General features: G+C 38.8%; 1 protein-coding gene across 3 annotated transcripts in view; it reads left to right on the forward strand.

Moving 5' to 3' along the window:
• Positions 1 to 23,352, forward strand: part of MIPOL1 (mirror-image polydactyly 1) — a 201,554-nt gene that overhangs the window by 68,496 nt on the left and 109,706 nt on the right. For all 3 annotated transcript variants that reach the window (XM_063290062.1, XM_063290061.1, XM_063290063.1), the window contains exons 5-7: positions 1,653 to 1,782; positions 4,253 to 4,286; positions 4,546 to 4,716. In XM_063290062.1, coding sequence (XP_063146132.1) covers positions 1,653 to 1,782; positions 4,253 to 4,286; positions 4,546 to 4,716 — 335 coding nt within the window. The remainder of the gene's footprint in view (positions 1 to 1,652; positions 1,783 to 4,252; positions 4,287 to 4,545; positions 4,717 to 23,352) is intronic.

Here is a 23,352-nt window from a genome sequence, read left to right on the forward strand (position 1 = left end):
CACACTTGGCTTGGCTGAAATAGTTTGCCAAGATAAACCTAGGTGTTCCAGGAAATAGCAAAGGTGACTTTGATGCAATAGACCTGAAAATCTTTGCCCATTGTTCCACTGAAGTCAAACGGATTACCCAGAACTTTTTTGTTTTTATCAGCTTGATCATTCTTCCCCCTCCCCCCACTGCACACACAGCAGATTGTTCACTGGACCAATTTAAAATGGTGCGGTATCCACTAACTTACAATAATACCATTCTTCTTAGGATTAGTTTGAGAGGGACAGTTTGGTGTAGTGATTAAAGTATTGCACTAGAAACTAGGAGATGGTAACTTCTCATTCTTGAGCTGGTCACTCTCAGTCCAACTCACTTCATGGCGTATGTTGTGGGGAAAATATGTACGCCACCTTGAGTTGTACAAAACAAAGGCAGGATATAACTGTTTTAGGTGTTCAAAAGAGGCCTTTCAAATATCCTTTGCAGAGGCAGTTTCACCGAATTTTAGTTGTTCAAAACACTGCTCATATCTACAATAATATATATTTCTCCATAATTGTGAACAGATTTCTCATTAACGGTTTTATTAATAGCATGCTATACTTTGATAGTGTGAGGTTTGTTTGTTTTTACTTTTTAGTGGTGTTTATTGTGATTTCATTCCTCATTATGGTCTAGACTCCTTTGGATAAGACTTATATAAGCTATAGTTTAAGACTGGGGCAGCATTATTTTCTGACTAGATGATGTACCACTGTATAATGTGTGGCACCATCCCAGTAGTTTTTTTTTAAAGTAAGAATATTAACTCTTCTATGATTTCAGTGATCTCGCTTTCATAATCTTGTACAGTCACATACTAGAACAGCAAAAATCTTGCAATATTACTAGGGTCCCTTCTCACTAAAAATCATGTGAATTTTTGCAAAATGACCAGAAATTTTAGCAATTTTGCTTCAGAAGTTTCATATGTAGACATCAGAAAAATGCACGATTTTTATGTGACAATGCCAAAAATCTCACAAGAATTTGATATTTGCATGTGAGCTGTTAATGAGATTTCAAGAGTTTTTTTTTTAAATATTGTTGTTGATTTAATTTAAACTTTGGGGGATTCCAAAGAACTTAAATTTCTTACCCCCTTTCCTTCAGAAGCAGCCAGTTACATAGAACCAAGGTGAAAAGAACAAATGCAGTGAGTCTGTATCATGCACTTTCTTTTACTAGAACTTTCCCTGAAAAAAGGGTTGAGTTGGACTGCAAGTGGAAAAAGATGTTGAAGTAAGTGAGCCTTTGCTCTGATCCAGCATGGCTTTTCTTATGTGGCAGCTTTAGCACATAGCTTGGCACTTAGTGGTATACAGCATCTCCTTAAAAGAAAAACAATTGTTCATTGAGTGCTTTCATTCCGTAAACATGCTTAAATCACATCTCTGTATTAGGTTTAACAATTCATTAATTTAATTTAGAAAATTTTAATTTGATCCTAACTAATATGGGTGTCTGTCTGGAAATGATTAAGATGGAAGGCACCATAAGTAACTCCCATGGATAAATAAATATCCATTAATTTGGAGAAGTTAAAAAATGGCTATAAAATAGGAAATAAACATCCTTTGTGGGTCATGCTCATACAATAAAACCATTTACTATATTGCAGCTCTGGTAGAAGAAATTCATTCTGCACAACATGAACACGATGAAGCCATCATGGCTAGACTGAAGTTGGCCAGTGAGGAGAGAAATGATGCTTGTAAACAAATAAAGCTAGTGGAACAACCTCTTGAAACGTATGTACATATCTCATGTTTTATGCTGGCTGCTTAATGTCTACTATCTTGTGGGAAAGCTCAACTGATTCTATGCCCTTGCTTCATATGGCCACTGTGCATATATGTGTATGTACCTAACTCCATGCATACACACACACATTTGTTTTCTAGTGATCATCTTAGCTGCAGGTTTGCTCCGTGTGAGAGAAAGGAGAAAGTACTTGGTGTTTTCTTTAGCAATTACTATATAACATGTTTCTAAGCTGTAGTGTGTGAAAGTAGCTTGTGAGGAGTCTCTGTGGGCAGAGCCTCTTAATTCTTGGTTCTCCTCCTTGGCATGATTAGAAGGAGCTGCATTTCTGGGTCTTAAGCAGGACACTGGTTTTATTTGTTGCAGTTTATAATATTGATGTGCGGTTTCACTCCGGACCCTGAGACAGAAAAGATGATGATTGACTGGATATGTAAGAGAGGGTAACCAGTATTGATTTATGCATGGATAATTCAAGGAAATGTCACATTTCATCCAGGGGTTCAGAGTTTGGACTACAAGGTTGTCAGTCAGAAGTCTCACTTTATAGAAAACCAGTTGGATCTTCCGAGGCCACTTTTCTGTCAGAAATAAAATGAAATAAAATGTAAAAAGTTGTTAATTTGAAAAAGAACATTTTTTTCTCTGTATATTGTACACCACTTCATAAGGGCTGGTACAAGCAAAATGGTATCTCGTTGCTAATTGTCATGCCCCTCACCATTGATTCCACAGACACATATTTTGTCTGCAAAATATTTGTCTCTCCTGTAACCTGGAAGCAAAGGGTGTTTGGGGGTTGGGTTGTCGTTGTTGTTTTTAATAAACAAGGCAGGAAGAACTTGGGGATATACAACCATTTTTATTTCTGTTCTTTCATCCTAAAGTAAGGATTGCTCTGTTGACTACATATAACATGCTTAGATGTGGTACATATGATTTAATTCCAGGATCTTGGTAAAATGGAACATAATGCAAATTGTTTAATAGGAAGCTAACACATTTAGGGTGGAACACCTGAATGCCGTAGCCAACTGCAGCTTCTTCTGTTATCCAACAAGCTGCTGTGGAAACTGAGAAAAATGTCCAAAGCACCTGCAAACTCAGCAAGGAGATCTGCAGCTAGGGATAGGCTTGACTATATGTTTTGGTTTCCCATTTTTTCAGTGTTAAGTTCACTTCATCTTGAAACCCTTTTTAAAGAGATCACAAGATGATCCATTAAGTTGTTAGTATGCATTTTCCTGTTTTCTTGTTTACACTATTTTGCAAAATACAGACATTCTGCAGTTTTCTTTAATAAGCATTTTATATTATTTTCACAACAGTTATGCATATATTTCTTTAGCCTCATTTTTTTTACATTTTTCTGTAGATATGATAAAATTTGAAAAATCTGTAATTTTAAGGTGCACTGAGTTTCCATTTGAAGTGCAAAATTAGGCAAGCTTGCATAAAAGCATGAACGGAATGACTCCACCATCCCCAGCTGAAATATTAATAAGTAACTGAGGAATGTTATGCAGTATTTCTAGGGCATGCAGGCTCCAACCTCATAGATGCCACCCAATTCTTGATTCGAACGATGACATAACTTGATTACTTGCCTTACTGATTGGTAGAATTCAATTTTCCAGAAAGGTTAAATTATATTTACAAACTTTTCATTTGAGTTTTTATAATGTTGTATCTCTTTATTCCTTATCATTGTTTTGGAGATGAGGTAGTACAAATGTGTTGAGCTAATAATGTGCAGTTCTGCAGAAAGGTTTTGAATGAGCTAGTAACAGCAATTTTATGTAGAAGACTGAAAAATGAACTGAAAAAATGGGGCCCAAGTGTTTGGCTTTATCCCATTGTTTCAGTTTGATTGACTGAGTTTTCAGAGAAAGTTTAATTTCCAACTTACTGTTAAGAAGGAGAAATCATTATACTTTGTTCCACAGGCTTTGCAAACAATTCTATGCAAACGTACTTGCAAATAAATTTCATTAAAGAGAGTGAGTCTTGGACATAGGTGTTAGGATTGGAGAGCCGGGATTTTTGTTTTGCTTTGTTTTTTGTCATGAGGGATATGATAAAATTAAAATATATAATTTCTGGTGGAGGTTTATTTATGTATTTCAGTGGGTGAAGAATTAAATAAATAAAAGGCGCCTCGGTGCCCCTGCCACTGGGGAACTTTCTTCATCTAAGCACATATGAACAATTGATCCTTGTAGTCATATATAGCAGTAAACATTAATAACTTAACATTCTGAAGCCAGTGCTGAAGATATGGAGCATTATTGAAAGATGGAATCGAGCAGGTGGCACTTTAATATGTTCAGTGTCATAGTTGACTCTAAAGACCAGTAGAATGAAATTACTTGAGGGTTCTAAAGATTTAAAAAGCGAATTCATTTTGCTGCACTAAGGAAATGCTACTGATCAGGCTTTCTGTGTCCTTTTTTCTAGGCTAGAAAATATTAACCCTGAAGAAAATGACATGGTAAGCCATTCTCTGAGGAGATTTCTTGATGTCAGTCTTATATCTTAGAGGCTTAAGTTCAATTGAGTGGGTTTCAAGAACTAAGATGTGGGAAAAAGAAGAATTGACACACTAATAATGTACATCTTTGCTGCAGTATGAAAATTCAATAACTTCACTCAGTCAATTTACAATTCACATGTGCCTATTAATTAAAACCCTATATTAAATAAAGTATATTAAAACTTCTTGTCTGACTAACATAGAATGCTGTTGGTAGACATTACAGGAATTACTGAACAGAATAAACAATGCAGACACCGGTATGGTGATATGGAGGACTGGAGCTATAATTGTCGATCGAATATACAGAACCCAGGAACAGAAAAAGAAAATAACAGCTGAAGAAATTAATACACTGATAGAAGAGCGAGATGCTGCACTGGCTCAAGTAAGTCTACGTTAGTTTATTTGCATCATTTGCAGATACACCCCATCACCCCTCTTCATCACTGCAAGGAATATGGATGGGTTTGCAGTTTTAGTTTTTAGAAAATTTCCTTCTCAGTGAGGCCACTCTACAAAAATTATTACAGTGAATTAAGTTGTGTGTGTGCACACAACGCACACACATGCACATCCACTACTGAATTTTTCAGTCACTTTCAAATTAATCTATGAGTTTATAAGTAAAATTAATAATTTTAAATTATATAAAAAGTGAAAAATACAAAGACTTCAAATTCTAAAATTTAGGCTAAAACTAAATTCCAAATGACCTTGGAAACTGAAAGTGGGAACATGTAGAAAGGAAAAAATGGCATTCCACAGAAACAGGAATAAAAGGAATAGGAAACTATATACTTATCTAAAAAAGTAAATATGTAAATACAAGTGGTGAGTAAAGGTATTAATGCTGTTGTAAAGCAAATCTAAACTGGAAAGGTTACTTTCCTGAAGAAGGCTGCAAACTGGAGCTTCTTCCACACCTTTGGGGTAGGTGCACAATTCCAAAGCTATTTCACATTAAGGGCCATGGAGGTCTCTGGGATTGTTGCAGGAGGCAGTGGAAAAGCATCGCTGGAAGACATAGGCCAAGATTCTGAACTGTCATTCCATGCCTGGTAGAGCTTCCTCCATTTTCATAAAAGCTCAGACAAACTGGAGAGAAAGCCATCTTGGCTATTTTTTTTTTCAGGGGGGCTACTTTGATATTTCAGTGGCAGTTACAATACCTACAATGTAATGAAATTAACACAGAATAATATAAATAAGGTTTTTTTCATTTGGGGTAATGGATTTCTGAATCTTTTATATAAAACTGCATGTGTTTATGTATTTCCACCTAACTGAAGGACATAAACTGAAGTGAAATATGAAGTGTAAATCTTGTGTAAATTAGCAGTGCCCAGACAGGTTCTATTACATACTAATATTCTTATTTGTTGAAATTCCTACCTTCCTTTGCTGATGTCTCTGCTAATTATGTAAGAATGCATATTCAGCCCAAAGTTATGCACAGCATCTGTAGCCACCACCAGTAAGAAAGCTAGCCAGTGATGTATCCTACCACAACTCTACAGTACTTTGATTGAGGAAAGCCAAGCCAAAGTATGAAACTTTCAGAGTCCCACAACATTCTGGATTCCTGGAATTTTAAAAGAGACTGCTCACCTCTTTTGGATGGTTTATCTGCCCACAGTCTTTCATTATTTCTGCTCTAAAAGAAAAACAATCTTCCTGGTCTCCTTTGAACATTTAACATTAGGAGCCAGCACTTGCTTTCAGAGGCAGTCTGAATGATGGAAAATTGTTTCTGCCAGCCCATGTGACAATGGAAAGAATGAGTGGAAGAGGGAAAGGGAAAGGGACAGCAGCATTTGAAGCAATGCTGGCCACTCAATGATACTCACCTAGCTACTCCTTAGAAGACAGAGCCACACTTGGGAACTGGGAACTACCACTGGCTGTAACCATTCAGTGAAAAATAATGTCTTACAACTTCTTGTGCTGTACCAGAAAATCACTGTGCCTTCCAAGTCAGGTTTTTGAAGTGTACGTATTTTAGGGAAATTAAATGTCCCCTTCTGGCTCCAATACCCCATTTCAGGATTTTGTTTGGGTGAATTAAAAGAGAGAGAGAGAGAATGAGAATTAGCAGTGTGTGCAGCTGGCCACAAACAAACATTCCTTAAGTACATCTTCTTGTAATCTGAATACAGAAGAGGAGGCAGGGGAACTTGTGTGGCTTCTACTGGCAAGCTGGAACAAGAAGGTGAGTTGGATGCATTGAGTAAAACTGAAAATCCTGGAAGATGACTGGATGAGAATTGAGGAGATAATGGCATCAGTGAGTCTCATCCCTCCCAAGCCAGGAAGCTTAAAGTAACTTTCATCCTAACTAAGGGATTACTAAGCCCCTCCAAATTTGACACATGAGCTAGAATGTCCTAAAAACAGTTTACCACTATGGCTATCTTCTAAAAGCATGATCTTTTGTCATCAGGTACAGCAAGAAATTTTGATTCTGTGCATGGCTGCTGTGTAGTTTGGATCTTAGGTTGTAAAATACGGTTTCTTCAGCATTATTGTCTCTATGGTATGATACGCTGCTATTGAAAATGAGTGGAATTTCAAAAGTAATCTATATGCTAAGGTGTATTAATCTGGTCATCAAGCCCACTCAGGTAGTGCAAGCCTATTCCATGCCTCTGATAAGCTTTTTGGATCCTTGCCTTTATGTCCTGTTTCATAGAACTAAATAAAACTCACAAAAACTAATAAATTCAATCCAGACTCAGGGATGCCTTAGGAGATTTTATTGTTTGAAGCCATTCCTCCCCCCCACAATTCAAGTACAAGGTGAAGTTTACTCTTCCTTTAAGTCTGGCATTGTGGGACAGCATTCTCTATTACACCAGGGTTTCTCAACCATAGCAACTCTAAGCTGTGTGGACTTCAACTCCCAGAATTCCCCAGCCTGCAAAACTGGCTGGGTAATTCTGAGAGTTGAAGTCCACACAGCTTAGAGTTGCCAAGGTTGAGAAACCCTGTATTACACTAAAAGCAGCAAACTAGTGTAGGATGTTCTGGATAGGCCACACAAGGCACAGAGCCCTTTCCTTTGATACCATCAGCCCCTTCTAACATCTGCTTCCCAAGAAGCCGCTCCACTCTTTGTAATGATAGGGCCACACTTGACCATGCTTTGAGGGAAGAGAGAGAAAGAGAACATTTAAGTAGATTCAGTTCAATGTATATCATCATTCTTTTCAAAAATGTTTTTGTATAACTGAGGTCAGTATATGGAACCAAAAATGGTCACTAGCTCTGCATGAGCTACATTGGGGATACACAATCAAGACATGGTATATCAGTGCCGAGTTTGATTACTAAATGAATTCTAATCTTGGAAGTCAACATAGTAAGGACAGAGATCTGTGACACTTCAAATGTTATTGGACAATGAGTAATTGTCATTATCACTAACCATTGGCATGCTGGTTTGGGGTACTGAGAGTTTAAGTCCAGTTACATCTGGAGGGCTATACTCCTGTGGGGTAATCTGATTATCAAATGGGACTAAAGAACAGGCATCATCCTTGTGAACTTCCAGGATGATCTGGCCAGCCACTGTTTGGAAACAAAATATAGATCAGCTTTGGTCTGATCCTGCTGAGGAACTACTGTGTCTTACTTAAAAAAAAAACACTCATTGTTTGCTACTGGAGAAGTTACTTTTACAGACAAGTAGCATGCCCGACTCTTCCCTAGCTGTGGTTTCCCTGAAAGACTCTCAAGAGCAGCTTTCTAGAGAGCATGTTTGGAGTGCAGATGGGAAGGAGAGAAATCAGAAGTAATCTTCTATGGACCTTTGACTATAAGTCTCTTAGCTTGTGTTTCTTTGAACGCTATAAAGACCAGCTGTTACTGCGAAGCATATCCTAGCTCATGACCTGAACATAGAATTTTGTAGTAGTTTTTCCTCTTTGTTACCTGACAGAATATATTTATAATTAAGTTACAGAAATATTTGCTATTTCTATAGCAGGATTTTTTTTCAAACTTTTCTTTACCTACTTATTTTTTAATGTATAGAACACAGAAAGTAAAAGAGATGGCAACAGAAGGAGGATTTATGTTTGATCTATCCCACATTTGAGTTATTCAGTACTTCTTTTGCAATATGCTTTCCAGCTGGCCTTTAGAAAGTTAGTCTGAATTATAGTTGAAATTGTGCATATCTTTATCAGAAAGTCGGGTCCAAAATATTGAAGCCTGTCTTGATAAAAGGCCATTCTTTGAGCATTTTCTTGGCTCTGAGCTCTTGGCACCTTGAGATACGTACTTGTGTCACTGTAGTATATTGGAGTTTCAAGGAGATAGTGCAGGCCATAAATGCCACTTTTATCTTAAGTATACTGCACTCCAAATATTTGATTCCAAGCAGTACTGCTCTGCTTGATATATTTGAGAGTTAAATGTATTTTATGGACTTCCCAGTCATATAGTGCCAAGCAATTAACAATTTTATTATATCAGAACTTTCAAATTTTAGCTATTAGTTTGTTCCAATAGAAAAGAATATATGTAGCTCGGGGTTGAACTGTGGAGTCCCTGGTGCTCTCTGAGCTAGGTTGTTTGCTTGCAGACTTTGCATTACCCGACTAGATAACATCATCAGTGCTAGCGAGTATGGAATTTACTCCCTGTTTATATACAGTAGCTTTGCCCTGCCAATGTTGGTGGGGGTGTGGTTTTCTCCTTGGTAGTCCTTAATTAGGGTATTGTTTTCTGCTTGATTGTTTGTCTGGTGTTAATCCCTGGGTGTTGGCTGCTAGAGAGGATGTGTTCTGGTCTTTTTGTTTCCTTCTTAGCTTTTTTAATTGTCTCTTTTGAATGGTGTGTAAATGTGGTTTATCTCTATGTGTCTATCGATGGCTGATTTGTCTGAATGCCAAGCTTCCAAGAATTCCCTAGCGTTTTTGGATTTAGCTTGGTGTAGGATGCTCACAGTTTCCCAGTTGAAACTATGGTTGAGTCTATCCATGTGTTGTGAGATTAAGCAGTTTTCATTGTTTCATCATTCCTGGAATCTTGGCATTCAGACAATCAGCCATCGATAGACACATAGAGATAAATCACATTTACACACCATTCAAAAGAGACAATAAAAAAGCTAAGAAGGAAACAAAAAGACCAGAACACATCCTCTCCAGCAGCCAACACCCAGATAAGCAGGGATTAACACCAGACAAACATTCAAGCAGAAAACAATACCTTAATCAAGGTACTACCAAGGAGAAAACTACACCCCCACCAACACCAGCAGGGCAAGCTAATGTATATAAACAGGGAGCAAAACCCACACTCACTAGCACTGATGATGTTACCTAGTCAGGTAGTGAAACGTCTGCGAGCAAAACAACCAAGCTCAGAGAGCACCAATGTCATGAGTACTGATGGTGAGCAGGAGGGGGCCTCTATCCAGGGGGGAAAATGCATGCGTAGTACTGAGGAGTTAAGCAGCCATTCAAAGAGACGCAGATCAGACCCGCCTTAACTTTGGGGTTTATCTGTCTGGGTTTTTCCCACACTTCTTCAATTTGTTAGGATTTTCTGTCTAAGTAGCAGTAATAAAACACTAGAGACCTATTCCTTGTCTCAGCGTGGTTCCTGGCTGTTAGGACAACCAAGGACACCCCAGTATTAGTTTGTTCCCTGCTATTTCTCCACTTCTTCTAAATGCATTTTTAAAGTTTTAGTTTCTGTTTAGGCCTTATTTTTCTCTCAAGAGAATTTGGCATACACTATAATATTTATGTTCTTTACCTTTCGTTGTCCCAGACCTGATCTCCCAAATAAATAACAGAAGAATTTTTATCTTGACGAAGGAAGGAATTAAGCTATCCATGATCCTTTATTGTGCTGCTGACGTTGAGACAAATGAATATGAACTGGCTGGACAATTTGTGGATTATTACATTTAAAGGCAGAAAAAGATTTCTCTTCCTCTGTGTGCGTGTTTGTGGTTATGTGTGTGTGTTTTAATCCAAACATCAAATTGGCAAGATAATACTTATTGCACAGTTGATAGAAAATTATATTGTTGCCAGGATGTGAGAGGCTAATGCAAAAATTGGCAACCTGGTACCTTCCAGAAGTTTTGGACTACAAATTCCATAAGTCCTGGGCAGCATGTCTAGTTGTCAGAAATGTGGGGACTTGTAATCCCACACATCTAGAAGATACCAGTTTGAATATCACTGGCTAAACTTGTACCCAGATCTATTCTAGATATATCATGGGGATTGAGCCTGCCAGTTCCCACTGCTCATCTGGAGTAAGTGTCCCTTGATGTCCCTGGAGAGAAGCAGTGTTTGAACCTTACATGCTGAGATTTATGCAAGTAGGCTATTCAACAGTGCCTCTGAATGGGTATCTGATAATATTGCTGACAGTTGTAGCCCCAATGGCTCTTGAAGATCATCGAGGAGCACATCATAGATGAGTAAATTGAAGATTGGTGAGATATTTAAGAAAGATTATATTGTGGCTGGTATTGTGCCTTTGCCTTCAGTTCTAGCCATCTGGTATCAGACAAAACAGAATTTGTAGCAATCATACACTTCCATTATAGTTTTATTTCAGCTGGCAAAATTTAATATTCTTTAGTAGCTACTATAGTTGTTTGTAAGTGTGCAATTGTGCCCTGGGTGATGTCTGAAATAGTCTTGTGGGTATTGACATTCCTGTCTTATATAATGCCAGTTAAGTTTTAATTAGCTGATAATAAAGGTGCAGATATGTCCTTGGGTGTCTTAAATTAAAAATGAATTTGAATGTTTTGACTGTGTCCAGGTACTTGTTTGTATGTGTGTGTGCTATGGAAGCCTTTTGAAAATAAGCACACAGTCATCGTAACAAGGTAGTTTCTTCACAGGATTTAATGACACATGCATATATAATCAGTAATTGTTCACTAGATTACTGTACAAACATGCAAATTACTTTTACTGTGTGCAAAAACAAATAAAATGGCATAAATTCAAATATTTGATATTACCTTCATATATATTTTCAAGTGACTAAAAAGCAAACAACAAAACTAAACATTGACAGCACTCTTTCTTCTAACTCTTTGGCTCTTTAGAAGATGAGGAAAACTTTTCAACCATTGACATTCAGTTCCCAAGGTGTATTTATTAGTGAAGAGATACTGTATGATTCTCTGGAACTTACTTCATGACTTTGCTCTTTGCAAAGGAAATGAGAGGACAGAGAAAACGTGCTTTAATGAACAAGTTCTTTATATATCATTTGAAATGTATTATGTACTCTAGTCCTTCCCCACGAACATCAGTATTTCTGCTGATCAAGCGGAAGCTACTGCTTACATAGCCAAATGGCAATATCCATGGGTAACTGCTTGATAGCTAAGGGGAGAGGACTCTAGAGAATAGACTGAAGCGTTCTGGAGGAAGGCATGGTGGACCTGTGAACAGGAGCACTTCACTCCTGCAATACTTTAGTAATCAATCAAAGCAACTGGATTTTTTTTTAAAAAGATTTCTAATTAGCTCTTCCTCTCAATGGCTTTGGTTTTAATAAATGCATTTGCCAGTAGTGGGCAGTGTGATGAAATAGCTGAGAACAGCTGCTGGCCTTTTGCCATTTACACCTTCTGAACAGGAATGTTTAACATGAGCGGCTTGGCAGCCAAGCTGAAACCTGGTAACAGAGGAAGGGCTACTGCTAGTTTTCTCTTACTTGTTTGGGGGCAGGGAAATTGTTATTTTTGCTTGCAAACAGGGCGTTCAACATTCTCAGCTGGATGTTATTTCTTCTATACTCGGGACGTGTGATTGTGTTACAATCTAGCCAAAAGGCCAAAGATGTTGAATTTGTTTTGTTGTGGTGGTTGTTAAAAGAAAAACAATTGTTTCATAGCTGGTGTGGCACTATTTGATACTCAGCACTGAAGCAATAACGTAATTGGCAAGCAAACCTGGTTTTCCAGCTCTGAATAGTTTGATCACATCCTGCTTTGCAGGAACATGCTCATGACTGTTCGTGAGCAAAATTGGCACTCAACCAGTTCATCTGAAAGGAGCTCAAGTCCCTTTCCCTGTTCCTGGCATGCTTGCTAAGGGGCCTGCAGTCCCCGAGAGAGCAAAGGTTTAAAAGCAGCACAGCTGACTGCCCACCTTTATCAGTCCCAGCTAACAGCTGATAAACAATAAGTATCAATAGAACATGTGGGTTAGCTTTAGAACAACTTTTTCTAAAGGGTCAGCTTATCAACGGGAAGCATAACAGTCTTTTTTCTTGTATAATTCCAAAGCATTCAAGCATTCTCGCTACAGGCAACTGAGCATTTCTTATGTAAGATCTGTACTTGTGAGGGATTCCAGCAAGGGATTCCCCCCCAACACACATACACCCCTCCTTAAAAGCTATTGGAATGGGGGTGGAAAGACTGTCTTTTATCTAGATTTAGGAATCTGTGCATTTTACTTTGAAAAGGACACAGTATTTATTGCCATGCTACTATATGGTCTTCTGTTTTGTTTTTTTAATGGGAATCACCATAGAGCAGTTAGAATGTTAGATTAGGACTGGGAAGACCCAGATTCCAGTTGTCATTCAGAAAGTGCAGGACATATTGGGTGGCTGTAGCAGGTGGCTGAGAGCGAAGGCTGAAAGTCTCAAAACCCCTTTCCCAGAAGCGATCTGTGTGTACACACCATGGCCTCACCTCCTGCTTTAATTTCCAGGAGGCACCGCACATCCTGACCCTGATGTGAGAGAGAAATAGACTCTGACACCTTGTGCTACTTTTATGCCAATTAAAAGGTAAAAATACAACAGGATAATTAATTGCACTAGTGCAAGTCCCTGATCATATAATATAGAGACATATGAGTAGATGATTCGGCCCTTCTTTCCCACATTTTATAGAAAGAAATCAATCTCACAAGAGATGAAAAGATCATGTTTTATTTTTTTAAAAAGAGTAAAATGTAAACACCTTTTTTAATTTGAAAAATCAAAATGCAGATAGTCAAGGTTGGTGAAGATAAATGACAGGGCTGTTTAGATCGCAGTGATTCACCTGCCAACCTCAGAGAACATTTACCAAAAAAAGAAATGCAGTGGTCCCAGCAGATCACATATGCTACTGGTCTGTTACAAATGGTACATTTGGGAGATAAAGCAATTTAATAATGCAGACTACAAGAAGTTTATAAATAAACATGCCCAGCCTGAAAAATGGGTGAAAAGGCTGAAGTATTGCTGCCAGCTCAATTTCCTAATCAATATGGAGAAATAAGAACATTGGATTTCACTTAGCACAACACTGAAAAAAGAAAAAAAAACTAATACAAATTCCTGACTAGACCGGTGACCTAGTTCTACTGAAAATAATTTTCCAAAGCAAATGTTCTTCTGCTTCATTTACTGGGACTTCCTCCAAATTTTTGACAATTCTCCTTTAATTGGCATCTTGTGAGGAGATGGGACACCCATTCTTTCTCAGCTTCAATCTACAACTTTCCTCTCAAGAGCTGTCCCCTGGATTTAAAAGAGCCGGACTTCTCTTTTTCCAGGGGGGCGGGGGTGCTGGGGTAATGTGTGCATAAGTAGAACATGCATCTCTTAAGGAAATATGGATTGTACACCAGGCCTGTGGGAGTCGATATTGTATATCTGAGCTTGCAACTTGTGCAATAGTGACCTTTAGCCAATAACTATCTCTCAACTATCTTTGGGTTGTCCAAGATGGATACAATATACCCTAGACCAAGTTGTATCAACAGTATATGTTGTGTGTAGTACTGTATGCAGAATGATGAGCAATACAAAATCCATCAAAATGAGACTCCCAAAAACATCTTGTAGGGATCAGGAGGGGCTTTGGATTATATAAATTATTTATTTGTGGGGTAAATATCTGACTAAAATGTAGAGTGGTCTGTGAACCTAACAGTCCTGAGGCTTATTACCATTACCCACATTAGAGCTTGGGTTTTTTTTTCTATGGTGAAATGTTATCCTTTGCTTCTGTGAGGCTAAATCTGAGGCTTAACTGAGATGCAGTTTGTTGCAATGTTCCAAGTTTTCTTAATTGCCTGGGTGTACAACTTGCATTGACTTGAGTCTGTATCCACATTTGTACAGCAGGTAAAAGGTTACCTTTCAGAAGGAGTTGGGATCATTTTGGGAGTGAGGGTGGGTGTTAAGAAGTGGAAAGGGTGTCTTAAGACTTAGCAGAGATATTCTGATTCTGATACCCAGATCCTTAATTGGAAATTCCAAACAGACCTTCATAAGCAGTCTGAATTAGGAATTTAAGCCATGTGAGCTCATATCCCAGAATCTCTCTCATCTTCTTTCAAACATGCGAATGGACTACGACACTGTCCTTTTGAAGCATATAAGCATTCATTCCTATCAAAAGTGCTGGTTTTGTGGAACTTTGTCACATATCCAGACTTGCTTTGTTCCTTCCTTTACAGCCCACAAATCTATCCAAGAAAGCCTTCCAAATTTCTAGAATACATTTGCAGAGGCATTATTGAATACACCTCATAGTTATAGTAAGGAAAATTCCGGGCTAGGAAATGACATGGATATTGTTTTTATGTAATTGTCTTTAATTAGTTTTCATTGTACCGTTACTGTACTTGTTTTGCTTTTATCTGCTCTCAAGTTTCTTTTTTTATACTTACTCTAAATTGCTATGAATCATAAGATTTGGCAGTATATACATTTAATAAATAAATAAATTCAGCAGATATAGGCTGGAATCATCTTATTTTAAAAAGCGGCTTGAAAATCTAGGCGTGATTTTAAAAAGAAAAAGAAAGTGCCTTGAGTTGTATGAATCATGGAACAGATTTAAACCAATCTCCAGTGAATATGAGTTTGGCCTCTGTAACTAGTTTATTTCAGATTTAAAGCATCAGTAAAATCTCACGGGGTGTGGGTGGGTTGGGGGTGTGGGTGGGGGTGGGGGTGGGGGTGGGGGTGAAGAAAAGCCAAGAATAGCTCAGAGATGCTTTAGCCACTTTGTCTGATACTCTCATTAATCATACCTGCAGGTAATGTTAAATTAAAATGAAAAGGGAAAATGCACAGTAAAATTAAAGGTTTACTTGTTAGGATTTAATGTTGGAAGTACTGATAGAAACTTATGGTGTTGAGATAGCAGTGATTAACAGATATAACTTTAAAGAAATTTTAAAAGGGACTTGAAATTGTAGATTTGGAAGAGACCACGTTGGGCCATCAAGTCTAAGCTCAGTTCAGGAATCCATGATGGATGGTGATCCTCTGCCTGAATATACCTGGTGACAGGGAGCCTGCCACCTTTCTGGGAAGTTGCTCCTATTCAGTTGAGACCTGCCTTCCACACATTATTCTGTATCCTGCACTCTGGATTGATAGAGAATATATCTTGACTTTTCTCTGCATGACATCTTTTAAGGTATTTTAAGGGTGCCATCATACCATGTTTAGTTCCTCAAGGCAAAACATGTGTCGTGCCTTCATTTTCTCTTCATAGGATGTCAGTTTCTAGTCCGTTTTCATTCTCATTGCCTTCTTTACTTCAGTTCCAGTCTGTCTAAAGCTGGAAACAGTCTCAAGCTTTGGTCTTGCCCTTCATCCTGTTAATATGTTTTCTACTACAGATTAAGGTTACTATGGTAACTGTCATGAGTAAGGATGGCGAGCAGGGGGCTCCCATCCAGGCTGTAAAGCGCATGACAGTAACTAATCATTTTGGCCGGGTGAAGAGGTTGAATTTAATTGTCCCCTTTTCAGTTGTTAATGGTTGCATTGCCTAAGGGGAGGAACTTGCCTGGACTTGTTTTAGTTTCAGTTTTATGTTTGTTTTCTGTAAATAAAATTATTTTTATAGAAATGCCTGGTGTGTGACTTTTCTGATCTCTCCTGGGCCAAAGGCTTTCTAGCACTCTGCCAACACATCCTGCTCTTCACAAGTTCCAGGTGAAATCACTTGTTGGAGAAGTCAACTCAAAACAGTTGAGGAGCTCTGACTGTTCTTCATTTCCTTTTAGCGCTTCACCATTTCTTTGAGCAATTAATATATTGATTCCTTTTATTTCACACTTTAGTTTTCCTAATATCTGTACAGTTCCAGATTATTTGTGTATACTTTTCCTTGGTGACCTCTCTGTCCTCCTCGTGTCTCCCCACCCCCATCTTTTCATCTTTTCTTGGCCATCTGGAAGACAATTCTCCAGTAAAGAATAGTAGAAAATATTAACTAGTTTCACATGTGATGTTAAACCACAGATTGTTTTAGACATGGTCATTTTAACCATGATTGTGGAATAACTCATAGTTGCTTGGTTCAGTGTTAAATCAAAGCAGAACTGACAGCTTTATGGTTTACTTTAGGGCTGCATGATCTCAACCAATGATCATGATATTAACCACTGTTCACTCAATCGTCTTTGAACTGGACTCTATGGAACTTTTTATGAACTTCAAAACTGGTATGTGTGTAATATTCTGAACTTTACTAAAATGGAAGAGCATCAGTTGCTAACATTTCCAGATGGGACTGAAAAAAAAATTGAAAACCTGGAGACTCAGTGCCAGTCCAGAAGTAAATGAAGCAATCATTTGAATCACTTGAAAGGCGTCCTATGTTTCTGTGTGTGAGAAAATATATGAGAGTTCTGTGCATGCATTGGAATCATCCCTGGGTCAAGTGACCAGCCAAAGTCTTAAGAAAAGTCCTTTCTTAAGCATTAATATCTAGGGCACCTATAAAATCTTAAGGACTGAATGTAAGATTTTACAAATGGGATGTTCAACAAATGGCATGGGAGCAAGTTACATGCAACTTCGCATACTCCCATCCTGTCTACCCAGTGGTCTCAGCTTGTCAAAGGACACCTTTTGCAGATCCCATTGGGAATACAATACATTCTGCTTTTTTTTTATGCTGCTCAGCAAGAAGGGAAAGCATTTCTTCCTAGAATAGATAAAAGATAAGTTGTTATCTCATAAATTGGATTAATGCTTAGGAGACAAAATTACTGTGAGGGACAAATAAAATTATCTAGAGTGTAATTAACACCTATCAGGGAGCCTATGGAAAGGTTAGTGTCCCACCAAGAGAATTGGGTCAACTTGGGCACAAAGAAAATCAGATCAATGTATTAAGTGGAATGTTTGGCCTCTGTCTTCAAACAGGATCATCTCCTGGGGAATAAGATATTATCAGGAATATGCACTTCAGCAAAGGATCGTTACCTTGTCGTGGTGCTGGAGCTTGAGCACCTCAATGATGCCATGAGCTAAACCGTGAAGGGCCACCCAAGACGGGAAGGTCATGACAGAGAGGTCAGACTAAATGCGATCCCTGGGGAAGGTAATGGCAACCCACCTCAGTATTCTTGCCGTGAAAACTAAATGGATCAGTACAACCAGAGATATGTCGGTATACCATCGGAAGATGAGACCCCCAGGTCGGAAGATGGTCAAAATGCTACTGGGGAGGAACAGAGGATGAGCTCAACTAGCCCCAGACGTGATGACGCAGCTAGCTCAAAGCCGAAAGGACGGCTAGCGGCCGACGGTGCTGGTGGTGAACGGCGAATCCGATGTTCTAAGGATCAACACACCATCGGAACCTGGAATGTAAGATCTATGAGCCAGGGCAAATTGGATGTGGTTATTGGTGAGATGTCAAGATTAAAGATAGACATTTTGGGCGTCAGTGAACTGAAATGGACTGGAATGGGCCACTTCACATCAAATGACCACCAGATCTACTACTGCGGACAAGAGGACCACAGAAGAAATGGAGTAGCCTTCATAATTAATAGTAAAGTGGCTAAAGCAGTGCTCGGATACAACCCAAAAAACGACAGAATGATCTCAATTCGAATTCAGGGCAAGCCATCTAACATCACAGTGATCCAAATATACGCCCCAACCACAAATGCTGAAGAAGCTGAAGTAGAGCAGTTCTATGAGGATCTGCAGCACCTACTGGACAACACGCCTAAAAGAGATGTTATTTTCATCACAGGAGACTGGAATGCTAAGGTGGGCAGTCAAATGACACCTCGAATTACAGGTAAGTATGGCCTGGGAGAACAAAACGAAGCAGGACGCAGGCTGATAGAATTTTGCCAAGACAATTCACTCTGCATAACAAACACTCTCTTCCAACAACCTAAGAGACGGCTTTATACATGGACTTCACCAGATGGACAACACCGAAATCAGATTGATTACATCCTTTGCAGCCAAAGGTGGCGGACATCTGTACAGTCGGTAAAAACAAGGCCTGGAGCTGACTGTAGTTCAGATCACGAACTTCTTCTTGCACAATTTAGGATCAGACTAAAGAGATTAGGGAAGACCCACAGATCAGCTAGATATGAGCTCACTAATATTCCTAAGGAATATGCAGTGGAGGTGAAGAATAGATTTAAGGGACTGGACTTAGTAGATAGGGTCCCGGAAGAACTCTGGACAGAAGTTGGCAGCATTGTTCAGGAGGCGGCAACAAAATACATCCCAAAGAAAGAGAAAACCAAGAAGGCAAAATGGCTGTCTGCTGAGACACTAGAAGTAGCCCAAGAAAGAAGGAAAGCAAAAGGCAACAGTGATAGGGGGAGATATGCCCAATTAAATGCAAAATTCCAGAGGTTAGCCAGAAGAGATAAGGAATTATTTTTAAACAAGCAATGCGCAGAAGTGGAAGAAGACAATAGAATAGGAAGGACAAGAGACCTCTTCCAGAAAATTAGAAACATTGGAGGTAAATTCCAGGCAAAAATGGGTATGATCAAAAACAAAGATGGCAAGGACCTAACAGAAGAAGAAGAGATCAAGAAAAGGTGGCAAGAATATACGGAAGACCTGTATAGGAAGGATAACAATATCGGGGATAGCTTTGACAGTGTGGTCGGTGAGCTAGAGCCAGACATCCTGAAGAGTGAGGTTGAGTGGGCCTTAAGAAGCATTGCTAATAACAAGGCAACAGGAGACGACGGCATCCCAGCTGAACTGTTCAAAATCTTGCAAGATGATGCTGTCAAGGTAATGCATGCTATATGCCAGCAAATTTGGAAAACACAAGAATGGCCATCAGACTGGAAAAAATCCACTTATATCCCCATACCAAAAAAGGGAAACACTAAAGAATGTTCAAACTATCGAACAGTGGCACTCATTTCACATGCCAGTAAGGTAATGCTCAAGATCCTGCAAGGTAGACTTCAGCAGTTCATGGAGCGAGAATTGCCAGATGTACAAGCTGGGTTTAGAAAAGGCAGAGGAACTAGGGACCAAATTGCCAATATCCGCTGGATAATGGAAAAAGCCAGGGAGTTTCAGAAAAACATCTATTTCTGTTTTATTGACTATTCTAAAGCCTTTGACTGTGTGGACCATAACAAATTGTGGCAAGTCCTTAGTGGTATGGGGATACCAAGTCATCTTGTATGCCTCCTGAAGAATCTGTATAACGACCAAGTAGCAACAGTAAGAACAGACCACGGAACAACAGACTGGTTTAAGATTGGGAAAGGAGTACGGCAGGGCTGTATACTCTCACCCTACCTATTCAACTTGTATGCAGAACACATCATGCGACAAGCTGGCCTTGAGGAATCCAAGGCTGGAGTTAAAATCTCTGGAAGAAACATTAACAATCTCAGATATGCAGATGATACCACTTTGATGGCTGAAAGTGAAGAGGAACTGAGGAGCCTTATGATGAAGGTGAAAGAAGAAAGTGCAAAAGCTGGTTTGCAGCTAAACCTCAAAAAAACCAAGATTATGGCAACCAGCTTGATTGATAACTGGCAAATAGAGGGAGAAAATGTAGAAGCAGTGAAAGACTTTGTATTCCTAGGCGCAAAGATTACTGCAGATGCTGACTGCAGTCAGGAAATCAGAAGACGCTTAATCCTTGGAAGAAGAGCAATGACAAATCTCGATAAAATAGTTAAGAGCAGAGACATCACACTGACAACAAAGGCCCGCATAGTTAAAGCAATGGTGTTCCCTGTAGTAACATATGGCTGCGAGAGCTGGACCATAAGGAAGGCTGAGCGAAGGAAGATCGATGCTTTTGAACTGTGGTGTTGGAGGAAAATTCTGAGAGTGCCTTGGACTGCAAGAAGATCCAACCAGTCCATCCTCCAGGAAATCAAGCCAGACTGCTCACTTGAGGGAATGATATTAAAGGCAAAACTGAAATACTTCGGCCACATAATGAGAAGACAGGACACCCTGGAGAAGATGCTGATGCTAGGGAGAGTGGAAGGCAAAAGGAAGAGGGGCCGACCAAGGGCAAGATGGATGGATGATATTCTAGAGGTGACGGACTCGTCCCTGGGGGAGCTGGGGGTGTTGACGACCGACAGGAAGCTCTGGCGTGGGCTGGTCCATGAAGTCACGAAGAGTCGGAAGCGACTAAACGAATAAACAACAACAACAAGGAATATGCAAAATGTGTTTGTGACAGTTTTTAATGTTATCATAACAGGGACAATAAAGATAAATAATAAATTGTGTTTTATAAAGTTTGTCTTCCAAACTGTAGCTTCAGAAGTGTCTTCTTCTACTTTCTGTATTGCTTACACTCTGCTGATTGTGTGTATGTGTGTGTATACATACATACACACAGTGTAGAATCCCAGAATTTTTTCTCTTCTCCCTGCCTACACTGTGTAGGCTTTTTACATAGTTGGTGGGAGGTAATATGCAACTATGAATATTTTTTGAAGTTACTAGCATGTTTTACTGAATTTTCCATTTATATTCACAATGTTATCAAAATTCTGCCTTGGGATGCTAGTTATTTGTTTTATAAAATCACCAGTTGTATCTGTTCAAACAAGAGTGTTGTGTAGAATTTGCCAAACCCACATGTGCCTAGTGTTTGAGGGTACAATTGAACTATTTCTTTAATTACAAACAATTACTTTTTAATGTGGATGATTCATCTCCTCTCTAATTCCTAAGAACTATTCTACCTTTTTAAAAAAGACTCTAGGAAATATCCCCAAATTTGCATGAAAGCTTGTTGGATTAATTGCTGTTTGACTCTTCTATGATAGTGCTAAGTACTAAGTTCATACAGAGCAAACTCCCTAACCGCTTTTTGGAATGAATTCAAATATTTAATTTTGGAACCTTGGGAAGAAACAGAAAATGATTCTGTATTACTGGTAGCTTGTATCAGCCATTTTTTGTTTAAAAAGAAGTCTGTGTATTTACAAATAGTGTGCCGGTAATATAGCTCAAAATAAATATATTTTATTTGCTTAAAGAGTAAAATAGATTAATCCTTTTATTCTTGGATTTCTTCTCTGGGTCATTCCAAAGGAGCAAGTCAGAAGCCCTTGCTCTGGGCAACCTGGCTAACAAACTATGAATGGAGCCTTGTCCATTGTTTCTTTGCTGCAGGGGCTCACTTGAAGGAGGAATTGGCCCAGTCTGTTCTCAATTTTGATGCAGCTATTTGTATATTCAGGAATTCCACACTATTTATATGAAACAATGATTTTCCCCTTGCTGGGGTGGTGCCTGGACTCCTTAGCTAAGCCCTACATTACAGAAAATTGATAGGGCTGTCAGAGAACAATGTTATATTTGAAGGACTGTTTAGTTAACTTAAAGATAAAGAACTGTTAGAAAGGAAAGCAGGGCCTTGAAGGGGCCCATCAGCAGTTCATACCCAAAGAACAGGCATATAGGTCGATTTGCCAGCTTTCTCCACCATGGGGAGATGTATTGCTTTTCTCTTTACATTACAGTAGTGATTTCTACCTGTGTGTGTATACAGATAAATTAGTGTTCTCTCACTTGTCTAGTTTTTGGCTGAAGTGGAAGAGGCCATCCTAAGATCACACAGAAATATCTGTTCTATTGAATGAAAGAACAGTGAAGATTACATGCTGTATTGCTGTTGGAACTGAAGGATTTCCTATATGTCTCGAATACTTTGCTTTGGACTCTAGGAAGAAAGTTGAGACATAAATGCACTAAACTGATTCAAAACTAAGTCAATGTAAGAAAAAATATTTTATTTTGAATAGTGCTTATAAAATGGTTCCTCTCCTTTAGAATCCTTTTAGTTATTTGGACTTGATGAAGTCAGAAGTTAAAAAAAACCTATCACCTTTCATTTTATTATTAAATGCAGTTATGCATTTCCTTTTCTGATGTCATTCAATTGTAGAGAATGTAGAAAACAGCAAAACTGGAAGTTTTAAAACAAAGCAGTCATTGAAGTGCTTCTCAGTGAGCCTCAGCAATAAGGAAATGTGTAGGGAGACTCGGAGAAGTACAAGTATGAGAATGAGGAAAGACTAAAAAGGGCGTTGGACTCTCCCACACCATGGATTTTTCAGGTGGTTTCACTTATGAGTCAATTGAAAGAGCCTTTGCACCTATAGAAGGTCAGTTTGGCTGGGTGAATTGTATCTATTGAGTCGTCACAGCAGATCCTTAAGGTAGCTCAGGCTGACAGACAGTCAATGGTCTAACAATATCTAATGAGCTTCTTGGTTATATAATGGTTTCAATTGGGCTTCCCCAATCTGGCCACGCATTCCCCATTACATTAGCCTCATATTTGCCTAGTGATTTGAGCATTACATGAAAGTAACTGATACAAGTGAAAAGTATCTTACTCTATTGTTTTGTTTTGGAATTATTAACAATATGAGTTTGCTCTTCTTTTAAGCTTTAAGGTATAATGCAACACGAACAAAAGCTGGTATCCATAACGTTACATTCATGCTTATGTATTTGTTTTTAATTCCTATTTCCTTTGAAGAAGTAATCTCTCTGGCATATCCTAAACTGCTTTAAAAGAGCGGGGCTAAGGCATATGGAGGAAGTGGGAAAGCTGGGGGTCTATAAGAAGCCCTGATGCAAGGTCACCAGTTTTGTCACTAACTAGCATCCTGGGTCCAGAATGTTAAAAGAGGTGAGACTGGAGCAATTATACAGCTTGAGAAGGTAAATATTTTTTAGACATAAAAAACATGCTGTCTCTCAAGGTAACCCTCCTCAGCCT

Source organism: Candoia aspera, chromosome 1, assembly GCF_035149785.1.
Source record: "Candoia aspera isolate rCanAsp1 chromosome 1, rCanAsp1.hap2, whole genome shotgun sequence".
Taxonomy (NCBI): domain Eukaryota; kingdom Metazoa; phylum Chordata; class Lepidosauria; order Squamata; family Boidae; genus Candoia; species Candoia aspera.